The sequence below is a fragment of the Lepisma saccharinum genome, chromosome 12 (assembly GCF_977018435.1).
Source record: "Lepisma saccharinum chromosome 12, izLepSacc3.1, whole genome shotgun sequence".
NCBI lineage: Eukaryota > Metazoa > Arthropoda > Insecta > Zygentoma > Lepismatidae > Lepisma > Lepisma saccharinum.
Genome location: NC_139240.1, coordinates 57,502,036 through 57,517,042, shown reverse-complemented (window position 1 = coordinate 57,517,042; position 15,007 = coordinate 57,502,036). Strand labels below are relative to the sequence as shown.

At 38.9% G+C, this 15,007-nt stretch overlaps 1 protein-coding gene across 24 annotated transcripts in view; it reads right to left on the bottom strand.

Moving 5' to 3' along the window:
- LOC145996124 (coiled-coil domain-containing protein AGAP005037) overlaps positions 1-15,007 on the bottom strand; it is a 1,065,133-nt gene that overhangs the window by 218,910 nt on the left and 831,216 nt on the right. For 19 of the 24 annotated variants that reach the window (XR_014442750.1, XM_083132404.1, XM_083132407.1 and 16 more), the window contains 2 exons: positions 9,187-9,324; positions 2,535-2,751 (listed from right to left, as the gene is read on the bottom strand). Coding sequence is in view for 23 of the 24 variants with exons in the window: in XM_083132404.1 (XP_082988530.1) it covers positions 2,535-2,751; positions 9,187-9,324 (355 nt within the window). In the remaining variant the exon portion in view is untranslated. Of the gene's footprint in view, positions 1-2,534; positions 2,752-6,333; positions 6,452-9,186; positions 9,325-15,007 lie in introns of those variants that run through there. The other 5 variants (XM_083132408.1, XM_083132427.1, XM_083132415.1 and 2 more) reach the window with 3 other exon arrangements.

Sequence of the window (15,007 nt, the reverse complement as noted above, 5' to 3'; positions counted from 1 at the left end):
TTCTTTCTGCCACAGCTTGGACATACAAACATTCATGGTAGACTCAATATCTTACCTTATACTGTCTTTCGTGATTTTCATCATTCTTAACTATTCGCTAATAGGCTAGAGCCTTGCTGTGGGTCATGATCAACTCTCCTTATTGAGTGAGTGAGAAGGGTCTCACGATTGTAACCTCCATTCTAATGTTTATATGGGAACTGTGTTACATGGTAAATGTGTTTGGTATTTCATATATTTGTTAAACGGTTGTTGCAGCACTTTTGAAGGTATTAACTGTAGAACTAACCAATTTAACCAATCTATTATTTCTTATTTACTGGAAGAATAGAATTGTTTGCTGTTCTTAATACACAATACTCTTGTCAGAATTCACTAGCTTCTACAAATGCCATTTAGAGCCTTAATTTCATTCTCTCTTGGTTATGTAATGCGAAATAAAATGTACAAAAGTTAAAATATAATCTATAATTACTATTCTATCATGAAGTGAGTATAACCAGTGGAAAATGTCTAAAAACTAAAACTTTTATGTGAGTTTTCTTTTTATAAGAACCCGTTCATAAAACTATGTCCTCAATCTGTGATGTGATTTGTTTTCTGTAAAACTGTTATAAAGATTACACCCTTGATACACTGGCAGATTGTAGTAAACATGGATAAAAATAACTTATCAGTCCCTGGAATGTTTTATAAAATGTAGTAAAGTTGAAAAACAAATATTTCAAAATAAAGAGACGTCAGCATGGAGGAGCATAGTCTCTTGTGAAGTTTCAATAGCATTCCATTGTATTAGACAGTACATGCATGAACAGACACATAGAAACTACCATATATTAGGTTTAGGTTAGGTTAGTTTAGAGCCTTTTTAGTTGTTTCTGTATGGATGGGAAGGATGCCCTTTTAAGATTTCCATTTACTTTCTTATGCTAAAAAAACTTGCTTCATTGTCCACCCCTCTTCTCTTTTGGAACACATCTTAGCAACTATTGATTATCATACAAATCAAGTAGAAATTGGTCAAAGTGATGAAAAATAGTCAATGAAAGCCAGCATTTACACTTTCAATGGCGTACTCTTCTACACAAGATCCAATCAGGTATTATAAAGTTTATCATTAATGAGACTTAAAAAAAAAAAATGCAGAATGAACTGAAAAACTGGACAAAGTAAGTATGTGACTGTGGTAATACATGAGCAGCTTAGCAACTTGCGAGATGTATGTTAACAGCACCAAACCTGACGTACATAACGTATCCACGTAGGCATGGCCGTAGGCAGGAAAAATTTTCGGGGGGGGTTCATTCATAATTGTTCCCAGGTCGTCGCCAGAAATTTGAATAACAGAAATAATAATAATAATTGTACAATAATAATTAAAATTTCATAATAATAAAACAATTTTATTCCATAGTAATAATACTAATAATAATTATTATTATATTATTGTTATATCCTTGAGGGGGCTTACTCAATCCAGCAGATGAGTGAATATCCAGCATAAGTTTCCTATCAAGGGGGATTTATTTTCGACTTTATCGGACGGGGAATTTAAAAGCTCGAAAGGGAATTTTGGGACAATCATAAGGGAATCTTCAGTCTATATTCCTTGTGACGCAGGAACAACACTGGAAAGATGACAGCAGAAGTGATAATGGAGGGGTCGCCGGTGGGATGCGATTCCGAGAATAAATTCTGTTTCACTCAAGTTTCAGAATTCCAAATGTATGAAAATTCTAGCTCGATCGTTTCAACATTGTCTCCTTGTATTTTTGTGATGCTTCGAAAAAAAAAATTGAAAATTTGTTACAGATTTTGGTTTATGAACATCCATTAATCCAACATGGCAGAAGTTTCGGGGGGGGTTTGAACCCTAGAAACCCCCCCTCTAAATACGGCCATGCACGTAGGCATATAATAAGCATGTAAGTAGGTTAGGCAAGGTATTGTTTATTTACACTATTATATGCATACATGAATAGGTTAGGCAAGTCAGGTTTGGTGCTGTTAGCAAGTATTTCCAAGTAGCTAAGGCTATTGTTAGCTACTTGTTGGTAATACACAAGCGGCTAGTGACAGCCTTAGCAACTTTGGAGACATAACCTTACCTGCGTAACCTATCAACATAGGCATAATAGCAGAAATAAGCATGTAAATAGGTTAGGCATGCTAAGTTTTGTTTATTTAAGCTATTATGTACATACATGGATAGCTTAGGCAGGCCAGATTTGGTACTGTTAGCATGTATTACAGTTGCAGTTAAAATCGATCCAGTAGATGCCAGAAAGAAATAAAAAAAAATATACCGGTGAAAAAACGAACTGTTTACGAAAATCTATAACATACCTTTCCATCCCAAAAACGCAAAAAATGGAGGAAATAGACTTAGCATGAAAACAAAACAGAACCTAGGAAGCTGCAATTTCAGAACACTTCAGAGCGCCTTCAGTTGTTACAGAAAACCCCGGCCATATTTTTTTGGGTGAGCATATGCTGAAGCGATAGTTGTGAAGAAGAAATGGAGGGTCTCCTACCGCTAGGCGTGTGGGGGGCCCTCTGCTCGCCCGCGGCACGTAGCTTACCGAGCGGACGCTCCAGTGTCTTTGACGGCGTGCGGACCACAGGTAGGGAACTCCGTTGCTTGCCACCTCGTCGGAAACCTGTCGATGACGTTTCCACCTCTGACATAATACCCGGGTCGTCGTCGAACATGCTGCTCGAGGGGGGCGGGTACCCCCGCGGAAGGGGAGACTGTAAAGAAAAAGAAGACATGTTACAACAAAGGTTCGACAGGGTGCTTCAAAAGAAATGCACAATTTCTTTATCAATTCCATTTTGGTCATTTTACGTCGCTTTTCTATCGCTTGGGCAAATTACAACGATGAGGATGAATGGACAAATACAATCATGCCTTACCAAGGGCGTCGTCAGAAATCTTTGGGGGGGGAGGGGGGTCAGGCAATTTAAGAAACTTGGAAACAATAGTACAAATAATTATCATCATGTTGTTTTTACTTTGGTTATTCTGTTCGAATATTAACTAACTGAACTTTTTCTGGTTTTAACAATAAAAATAACAAGCTTTCTAATTTTTTGTAACTTCAAGTGAACGATGCGAATTTCCAGGGTAAGGGGGCTCGACGGACCTGGAACATGTACTCCTCACCCCTGCGCAAAACAGTTGTGCATTTTTTCCGGAGTGCTATGTCTAACAATACTAGTACCTAATACTAGAAAACACTATCAATTAATTTTAGCCTTTCCTTAACCAAATAATGGGTCAAAGAGCGTGTAAAATTGAATATGTTGTTAAATGAGCTGTCTACTTACATAATCTATTGCAGTAGGCGAAATGAGAAATGAATTAATTACTAGAGCCCGGATTTATAAGCGAAATGCATATTCTTTTCCATACTTCTAATGGTAAGAAGAAGGTTATACTTCGTATTACATACCTTGATGAGTTAGCTGTAATTATGCGATATCGCCCGAACACCTCTCACTCGTTTATTTCGTTAATTTTAGCATTGATACTTAACCATTCTGCATTGCGGAAGATTCTTTAAGGTGAAGTTAAGTCCTTTATCCATAAAATAGTGTCAACTATTCATATTAGAGTGCCACACACGTAAATTTGCCGTTGCGTAGAAACGTATTTTCGTTTCGTCTCCCTCTCTCTTAGCATCACGTGTTCTACCCTGCTCGAAAACCTTCGCTATTGTTGCCATATTGTCATTCCATTCCTGGACACACTCGCGCAAACTTCATTGAAAACAATTGAACAGCGCTCCAGCTCGCGGTTCCCACCGGTCAGCAGGGACGGCAATGTGGCAATATAGCACGGCGTAGTCGTTGCTTCTTTTATGCAGTGCATGTTCATTGGCTAGCTAGTAACTAGTGTTGCCAACTGTAATAATGAAGCACTATTTCTGTCACGGAAGGGGAAAGCAGGTAAAGTGGCGGTGAGTTTTGTTGGATTTGAAGCTCCATATTTTTATTTTATACTAAGTATTTGACCGGTTTGACGTTGTGTGCGTGTATTGCGTGTGTTTATGTAAAAGTGTGTGTTTGCTAATGAACGTTAAATTCCATAATGCCTCCAGTTCTGTCGAAGTTGAAATCAAAAACCTTGCATAGCCAAGCTCGGGAAATTCTAAGCAACGTGCACGAGTTCATGAAGGAGGAAGCCAGTCATGGTGTTAGCATCCCAATAAAGCATTTTGGCAAGAGAGCAGCGAACAGCAGCAACAAATTGTTCATATTTCATAATTTTGGAATTATTCAAAATAAATAAATTATGTGGCTCCAACATCATTTCAACTCTGGCTCCGGCACGTGTTCTTGTAGAAATTGCATAGAGGAGGCTGTCATTTTTGCTGCTTAATGCGATACATATTGTTTTCTGTGTTAAAATTGCCATGCTTTGATGGGTGACCAAGTTCATAGCAGGGTCGGCGGAAGGGGAGGGCGAACCGTCCCATCGCCCAGAGCGGCAAAATTTGAAGAGAAGAAAAAAATAAGCCTATTGAAAACTGTGATCGAGCGAGATATTCTTTTGCGCTGAATAGTATTGAAATAGCATAAGAAGTCTCATTATTTATTTTATATTTTGATGTTTTAGTTAGGAATATATTGATTTTCAATTTTCCGTTGCTGCGTAATGACCGGGGGGGGGGGGTCGAAATAGAGCGGCATCTGCCGCCACCTCCCAGGGAGGCAAAATGACTAGCGCCGGCCCTGGTTCATAACAAAAGAAAAAGCCGCGCAGCTTATCGTCTAGTGGCAGTATATGTACTTGTTATTGTTGTGGAAGCCGGCATCCTTTGTAAATGTACAACAAAGGCAACCGACTGTCGCCGATCTCAGAGAGGAAATAATAATACTGCTTCAGGAGGAGTGTTATGGTGCAATTGTAGCGGTTTAACACGTTGGCATGTTATTATCTGCCGTTGCAGTTCCATACCAGTGTATACGGGTTTTGGGAGTGAAAAGTTAGAACGCCACCAGTGCATTAATGCAATGAAAAATAATATATATATTTTTTTTATTTTGTTTGAAATCACTCAAATAAGGAATCGTATGAAGAAGTCTTCTTTGCAGCATTTTTGGTAATTTTACTTATGTGTTAGGTCATATTTTGCGAATTTTTAGTCCATATGTATGTAGCTACATACATAGTCACTTGTTAGTACATATTAATCCTAGTCCTGGTATAATGCATGACGTTTAAAACTCAACGTTAGATAGACCTGAATTCTCTAATTTTATTGTTGTACGTAACAGCTGTGCATCGGCGCACCGCAGCGATTTTTCTATCTGCTCCATTAGCAACACTGCTTCTTTAGTTCTGTCGCGCATTGCACGGCAGAATTATCTGCGCTGGACTCTACGAGTCATTATTTGTCTTCCTTGTTCCGCTTGGGTAACAGACAATATGGCGTGCACTCGTCATGGATCATCGCGCGTCGTGCTTGTGTTTTGTCGATTTAGAGTGGGTATGCAGTGTTTCAACCTTCTTAAACGAAAAACACCTACTTTCGTGTTCATTATGTCATCACAAACCATTGACGGATAGCCCCAAAAATCCATTCACGATAGCCCCACAAACCATTGACTGATAGCCCCAAAAAAAACATTCACGATAGCCTCACAAACCATTGACTGATAGCCCCAAAAACCATTCATGATAGCCCCAAAAACCATTCATGATAGCCCCAAAAACTATTCACGATAGCCCCAAAAACTATTCACGATAGCCCCACGAACCATTTCTGGCAAGGTTAGGTTAGGTTCGGTCAGGTTAGGTAAGCATAATTAAAAAAATAAAAAAAAAATCGTAGAAAAAAGGCACGTTTGGAAACACCGGCGAGACCGCGTGACTTTCGACGCTCGCTCCATCTGCAGGTACATAATGGAAACAACGGCATAATGTTGTCGCTTTACAGAAAATGCAAGTTCCTTACATAACAAGTGATTATTTCTTGTTCTGCAGCATTCTATGGTGAAGTTTTCAGTTCCGCGAAAGAAAATACCTTGAAGAACGTCGACAATACTACAGAAACTGATTTCAGTAAGTAGTTTCTTCTGTAAATTTGAAGAAATCCGTTCGGGCGACATCGCATATTTACCGAGTTATTTAACTAAGGTTGAAAGTGCTTATAAATGCTTATTTCTGCAGGAAACGGTTATGCTTGCTTATTTTATGATTTTGGTTTAAAATAGCATATTTTACCCAAATCTGCCATATTTCAATCACACGATGGCATCGGGACGACGGGAGAAACGGCATCCAAAAAAAGATACAGTACATCCATTATAATTTTTCCAAATTACCTGATATTATAACACAGTTGAAAGCTCGAAATAATGCAACATACACTTTCTCTGATTGATGAAATTTCAGTAACGTTGTTTTCAGAAACTCAGTGTTGCTAAAATTGTGTCCGACAAGAAATAACACATGATTAAGTTCAGTTACTACATTTTTGTTATGAAGCCATCCCGCAAAGCTTGACGTTTGGCATGATGGCATAGGTATGCGGTAATTGCGCCGCAATAGCGGCTCTTAGACGATTTGATTGATGTGTACAGTTTGAAGAAAGAAAAACGTGAAATGACTTTGTGTTGAGTCAACAGTTACTGCTGAGACATCAGAAGAACTTTTCAATTTAATTTTTCTAAAATTTCTGAAGCTTACTATTGTACCGTAACTTTTTGAAAGTAATACGATTATTGTATCAATAAAAAAATTAATGAAATGCAAAATGCAATAATCGTACTGTTTTGCTTCTTTTAAAACTGACAACCAATATACTAATTAATATTTGTTTACTTAAGCGAGGAAATTTAACATTTTCAAATCTAAAAGGCCTAGAACTCAGTGTTTTTAAGTTGTTGTTTTTTAATTTCAGGGGGGAGGTCTCCGGACCCCTTATAATCTAGGGGATGTTCAACAACCTTCAGGTACATCATATGCTTCTCCCAGAGTCTGCCCCCCCCCCCAAAGCAAAAGCTCAAACTCCGCCAATGACTCAAAACTCCTCAATGCAAACTATCGTATGGCCAACGAGAAACAGACTCGCAGCAAAGGAACTTTCTTCTGGTCTTGTACGCATGTGTGACTAAGTAGGTCAAACAATGGGTCATAGATGTGAGGTGTGCACGTTTGCGAGTTAAGATTTCAGACTGCGTGATAGAGTTTGAGTCCTACCCAGTGATGTGCCGTAGACTATAAGTTTAGGTCTTCATGCGTTGTCTACACGTAATCTACGCGTAGATTACATTGGGTTGTAGTTTACATAGACTACGTAGACAATCTTAAGTGCATTAAAATTAATTTTCAAGGGTTTCATGAAAGGAAAGTGACATTTCCAACTGTATTGGTCCCTAACGAAATGAAAAGAATCCTATTTACAACAAAATTTCTCTTCTCTTCTATTATCAACTATGGAAGAAAATAAATAGTATGCAAAAAACAACAACAGATGGCAGTCGTGGTCTTTTCCCCATAAAACACTACAATATTTCCTATATAAGGTTTCTTCCTAGGTGAGAAATTGTTCGAATTTGGAAGAAACAGTATGATAAGTTCTCCTCACACATCAGCAACTGATACGCAGTATAATTTTCTTTTAATTCCACGGCGCCCTTTGCTAAGTTATCACCTTTCGCCATGTTGTTTACATAGATTATGTAATCTACGTGTATAAAATAGTCTACGTGTAGACTGTAGACTATCGTTGTTTACGAATAGAGGCACATCACTGGTCCTACCATGTAGCTGAACGACTAGACGCTATTAATGAATCCTTCAAAGGTATCAAAATATTGTCAACTTTTGGCTAACATGTAGACATAAACCGGATATCCCATGGATATCCAGAATTGGATATCGTACGAACGTCCAATGGATATCCTGATTTGTGTTCGAGTCCCGAGCCTGGGCGTGGATGTTTGTGAGTGTCCATTCATCAATTTCATCACATCATCACTCGGCATCCGCATCTTTGCAAATTAGTCAAAAGTGCCACAAAAGCGAAGTAAAATAAAGCAAATCAATATCCTGAAATCGAAATCCCACGATATCCAGGATTGGGTTGATTGGTATATTTTACTTCGCTTTTTTGGCTAACCGCGGAGAGGGAGGATATGAGGAATGTATGAAAGAATCCCAATGCCCAGACCGGAATTCGAACCCGAGACCTCTGGCATCGTAGCGTGCTGTGCTAATCACTCCGCCACGGAGGTCAGCTTACTTTCACTTGCTTCTGCATATTTATTATTATCATCAACATTTGCAAGTCCCTATCTTCGCTATTATCTCATATCAATTCAATTATCTTCATCTGTAGGTGTCGTCTCCTCATAAAGTCGTGAATTTCATTATAAATACAGCCTGTGTCAAGAATTGGAGATGCTAAGTATCTTGAGGACAGGATAATGGACATCCAATGGACACCCACAATTGAATATCTAATGCAAGTTCAACGTATATTCACAATTGGATATGTTATGGACGTCCAACGTATATCCACAATTGGATATGTTATGGACGTCCAATGGATACCCAGAATTGGATATCTAAAGGACATACAATAGATACCCAAAATTGGATATCTAATGGACATCCTATGTATAGCCACAATTGGATATCTAATGGACATCCAATGCATAGCCACAATTGGATATCTAATGGACATCCAATGCATAGCTACAATTGGATATCTAATGGACATCCAATGCATAGCCACAATTGGATATCTAATGGACATCCAATGCATAGCCACAATTGGATATCTAATGGACATCCAATGCATAGCCACTATTGGATATCTAATAGACATCCAATGGATACCCACAATTGATATCTAATGAGCATCTAATGGATACCCACAATTAATATCTAATGTACATCCAATGGATAACCACAATTGGATATCTAAAGGACATACAATAAATACCCAAAATTGGATATCTAATGTACATCCAATGGATAACCACAATTGGATATCTAATGGACATCCAATGGATACCCACAATTGATATCTAATGGACATCCAATGGATACCCACAATTGGATATCTAATGGACGTCCAATGGATATCCACAATATCCGTGAATTTGATCTGAAACGTGACTATAGAGTACAAACTCTGCTCCACAGTGGCAATGAGTGCTAGTGTGTACCTTGGTTCCAAGCGGTGACGTTGGGGAGGAGTACGTCCCCTTCGGAACGGCAAGCTCCAGGTTCTTCCTGCGCATGTGTGCCAGCAAAGCATTCTGGGATTGCGGCGAGTGGTTGTACACCGGTGGAGACTGCTTGCTCTAAAGTAGGAAGAAACAAAAAAGAAAAGAAACGAAAATAAAACTAGCAAAGGACCAAAATAAAAACAGTGCAAGTAAATAAGCAAACAAAAACAATAATAAGCAACTTGAAGGTAGAAACATGAACGGTTTTCCCAGCACTTGGGACACAAATATTTTGTTTAAAAAACTTTCTGATGAAAGTCAGTCAATCTAAAATACCATTCCAAAATAAATAAAACATACAATGCAAATGCGATATTGTGCAGGTATAGATTCGTTTAGAATGGGCAGTGAGAATATCACTCGCCGATGATTCAGTTAATATACATTCCATCTTGTGGTATTTCTGCGAGTACTGTTGGTAACACTGGCTTGGATCACGTGACGTACACCTAACGGCAAAAGAAACAGTAGGGCGAATTGTCAATCACCATTTTCATTCGGTCTGTTTGCTTATTATTATTATTATTATCATCATCTTTGCATTTTCAGTGTTGACAATTTCAGTGTAAAATGGCCAACTGTGCTGTACCTGAAATTTTCTCAGTAAATAAATAAACAATACCTGCTTCGAATCAACAGAATTTCATTCCTTAAAACAACACAGGATGTAGACAAAAACAAGTAATGTAAATAGCGATGGACAATTTGCCTACTAATGTCTTTGTCGTTGGGTGTACGTAGCGAGTATATACTTTTGTCTCGGGCAGTCGTGACAGACTGGTATGAATACACTGGGTTCACATCGACCGATTTCTTTTCTTATATTTGGATATTTTTGTTAAAATTTAATTACACTACCCTGACATTCGTTTTCATCCAAAATTATGGAATGAAATAGCAAAATCATAGTGCCATTATATTTGCTGTAGCTACTAGGGATGGTCACAAAATCCGGATAACCGATATCCAGATTTCAAATTATCCGATATCCCTTTCCGATGCAAGGGATAATCCTGATATCCGAATATACGGGTAGAACAGATTTGATGAAGGATTTGGCACATAGTGGTTCGGATCCCACTTTAAACTGTAGGTACAGTCCCGATTAGCCTATCTGTGCATAAAGTAAACTTAAAACACCAACTCAACAACTCAATTGATGAAGAATTTGTAGAAAATCCAGTGGATAGCCACTAAAAACGGATAAAAGATATAACTGCCCGGATAAAGCACACATTAGGATATCCGAACATTTAGGATAATCTGAAAATCCTGATAATTCGGATAAGCCGTATCAACATAGCGTGAGGCCCTGGGCGAGATTAGAATGCGAGGCCCACATTAAATTTGAAATATCAATGTGAATCGAACAAAATATTCAGAGATACGTCACCAAATTATCATATTTCAATAATAATAAATTACTGACGAAAATTATATTTAATAATTTTATTCACCCTAAAAATGTATATCTCTCTTTTCATAGGTAATACACACATAACCCCAAAACGTGTCAATTGACACATATATTTTGATTTCAATAACACGTTAATGTGCATGAATTGCAAATGATGCACCTTTTAGTGTGTCAAAATACACATAGGAATCTATTAAATGGTATTTTTATGAGATGAAGTTCCGTGTGATGCACTAAAATGCATCAATTTGGAAAATCAGATAAGATCATTTCGAAGATAACAAAATTACACATTTAGCTGTGTCAATTGATGCATTAAATGCTGAAAGCATTTTGTATTACCAGAGTGTTGCAGCTCTGTAGTTCTTCATGTAGTACCGCTTCCGTACCGAAAGCTAGTAATCACTCGCATTTGTCTGTGGTCTGTCGATGATGAGACCTTTCGCCAAATCAATTTTTGGCTCCCCGTCAAGCACCTTTCAGTTGGAACTCTCACGGCTCAATCAAAACATTCGTTTCCTTGTTTATTTCCCCCGTCACAAGCGCTTCCTGGTGTTTGGATCACACCGAACAGACGAAACTTACACCGAGTTGGCAACACTGTAGCACTCCCAGGTTTAATGAACCGTGAACCAACATCTGTTAATCGGAGTGCCAAATTCTTCGATTGCAAACGGAGCGGAAGTTCCCAGGTTTCAAGACTTTGAAAAAAGCTTCGCACCTCATTTCAGAAACAGAGGGTAATTTGCACGCATTTGAGGACAACTGAATCAGGCATGTAGAACAGAGCAACCTGGTGGTAGGCCCACATTAGTAGAGACTCATACACTCTAGAAAATCTTTAAAATAGGCAGAGAGGAGATAATATAGATAATAAAACGAACAAAAGATGGAAGGAGGAATTAAAAATCCGTTAAAAGATGAAAAATAGGTAATTAAATTAATTAAGAGACGGAAATAGACACTTAAAAATATTAAAATGAGGAAATATGAATGGGAAGTCATTAAAATGGAAATAGGCACTTGGCACTGGAAGCTAAAAAGCCATTGAAAGAAGGAACTATGAATGAAAAAGTCATTAACAATGGAAATAGGCAATTGGAACACACAACTAAAAAGTCATGAAAAGAAGGAAATAAGAATGAAGAAGTCATTAAAAGATGGAAATAGGCACTTGGAACAGGCAACTAAAAGCCAATAAAACAAGGAAATAGGCAATTGGAACACACAACTAAAAAGTCATGAAAAGAAGGAAGTAAGAATGAAGAAGTCATTAAAAGATGGAAATAGGCACTTGGAACAGGCAACTAAAAGCCAATAAAACAAGGAAATAGGCAATTGTTGTGAAAACAACAAAAACATTAAAAGGAAGCAACATGAATGATGAAGTCATTAAATGATAGAAATAGATAGGCACTTAAAAAAAGGCAACTAAAAAGTCATTAAAGTAGCAGAAATAGGCGCCTAAGTGTCTCGGTGGTGAGATCGAAGTCGTACCTCCATGGTGGAGTGGTTAGCACTCGCGCTACGACGCCAGGTCTGGGCATGGATGTTCTTTCCGAGTGCTCCGTCATCAATTTCATCACATCACTCATCCTCATCGCGATTAAAGTGGCAGAAAAAGCGACGCTAAATAACAAAAGTCAAATCAAATTCAACGACTTCAAACAGCTAAGTTCATAAGTGCCACCAACAAAAATATATTTAAAGGGATTCGTGGTAAATAAGAGGTTAAGAACCGATAACCTACAGATACACACTGATATGGTCCAGGTATTAATGCATGACTGGTTACTAGGTTTGGCCTTCACAGCCAGAAGAAACCATAAACAGATGAATTCTGTGTCTAACCTTTCTGTGCCCTGCTACAGTGCAAGTGTATATTTCGGACATAACGTCCAGTTTCCAAATAAATATGTTCCTTTTCCACCGTCTGGTTTTCATGTTGTGGAACTAGTATTAACCTGCATTAACATGTCCCTCACTTGAACCTATTACACACACACATATGTCTTCGACTTTCTAAAAGCGTGTGTGTGTGTGTGAGAGTAAACTGAAGAAGCTAGATAGCGCGAAAGCTTGTGGCTTGTCCGAGCCAGTTGGCTACAGCAAGCTTCATATAACCATAACGAAAGCTAGGTAGGTTACTGTGACAAGCTTGGTGCAATCTTGACCCGTGGTAACTAGTTTGTTTGATCCAAGGCTGATGCAAGCTTACAGAAAGCTTGTCAAATTTGCCTTAAACTTGCTGCAAGCTTGTCAATTATGCTGCAAACTTGCTGCAAGCTTGTTATTTTGCTTCAAACTTGCAGCAAGCTTACAACAAGTTTGCTATCTGGGAAGTCGGATTCCGGTACAATTGCCCGCATTCTTAGCAAAATCCGATGCAGTTTACTGGCGCTCAACATGCCTTTGTCGTGGTCTGTGGTGGATCATCGGAATGACCACCGAGTCTACTACAGCTGTAGTGGCGTGCCCGCAGCCGACAGGGGAACAGCTTGCGGTAGGGGACACAAACCACCAATTCCAACAAGAACCAAATGTCTTATAAACAAAGACTTAGCCTTAGTTCTTAATACGTAGTACAAGCAACAGAATCTTGTTTTAGGAATTGTCTCAAACTCACAAAATAAAGGGGACAAATTGATTGGATGTAGAATTTCGGTGTCCCGGTAAACTTGTCGGTTATTATGCAATGGTGCACAGTTTTGTCTTTTTATTGTTACTTTCATGAATAGAACAAATTAATTCAAATGTGTAAACATGCGGTTTCACTTTTTTAAAGGTAAATTCCACTGCAGTCATTTGGATACACTCATAAACTAAGGTGGTTAATGAACTATTGACGTGCAGTTTATCCTTGATATGATTGATGTTGTTTTATTTTACTTCGTCTTTCTGCCACTTTGATTACTCGCGAAGATGAGGATGAGTGATGGTATGATGAAAATGATGACTGGACACTCACAAAGAACACCCATGTCCAGGCCGGGATTAGATCCCGGGACCCATGGGTGTGCTAACCACTTCGCCATCCTTGATAGGCCTATCTATCGAAACGAAGCGTAAGCCTGCACATTTTCTAAAAGCTTCAATCTGACCAAGGGTCATTCACTTATTCTACAAGCCAGTTGCTCTTCTTAGGCATGTCAAATATGCAAAGTCAAGTGTAAACAGACTTCCTGGAGTTCTGGTGTAGCAAACAGCTCACAGGTAAGCAGGCAGTAATTTTGCTAAGAGAATAGGAAGTCAACTTGACGAATCGGCACGGAGCAAGTCTCCACTGCATCAGGGACAGAGGAGAATGACACTCTTGGGATTGATTTGGAATAGTCAACAGCGCTCTTCAGTTTGGTCTTCGAACAAAGTCAATCTTCCTGACTTAGCTTCAGAAGCAAGCCTTCTTGGATTCGATCATCAGACATCACGTTAGACAGGTAATTAACCTACTCTCACCATGTATGGTTGAGGTTCGAAGGTTGCTCTACCGTCAAGGATGAATGATTCAGTGAGCTACATACCCAATAAGAGCCGTCATACCTAAGGGTATGATATGTGGTGCGACCAATATCTTGTTCAGACCATGTTAATACATCTACATACTTCTCCAGCAGTTGCGTTAGCTGCAATTTCTGATTAGGTTCTAGTGCCGGATTGAAATCAAATTTACCTATGTCGTGAACTGTACGAGGACGGTTCAGTTTTCCTCGGCAACAGTAACGTTAACTCTTTCACCATTGCACTTTGACTGGAGGCTGGATTTGCCCATGCCTCTGAAGTACCAATACGTGCACCTTTCCTGATAATTACTCTATACGAATTTGGGTTAGTTATTCAAATTAATGTCGACTCAGAATTTACAATGGCCTGTGGGACTATCAGCCTCCTTTCCATCTGAAATTATAAATCTGGTTCCAAATAATTGATCCTTAGAAATTGCCAATTTGACAGGAATACACAAGTGGGATCTACCCTTAGGTATGAGGGATCTTATTGAGAATGTAGCTCACTCAATCATTCATCCTTGACGGTAGAGCAACCCTCGAACCTGAATCATACATGGTAGGGTAGGCTAATTCGTACCATACCCCGTTCGATTAAGAAATATTGACCCTGGCAGACCTTGTCAGCTCCTGCTCAGAATGTGTAGAATAAGCATTCTACAGGAAATGGTAAGAACACTGGCCTTTGGCAAGAGGTGACGAGAGGCCAAGCGAGTGTTTAAATACGTGCGCTTGAGAGCGACACGAGGTCTTTTTAATCTGGAATCATCGGAGAAGCAGGAGCTACTGGTCTTATTTCTAAACCGAACAGGGTAAGCTAGTCTACACCCATTCTGCC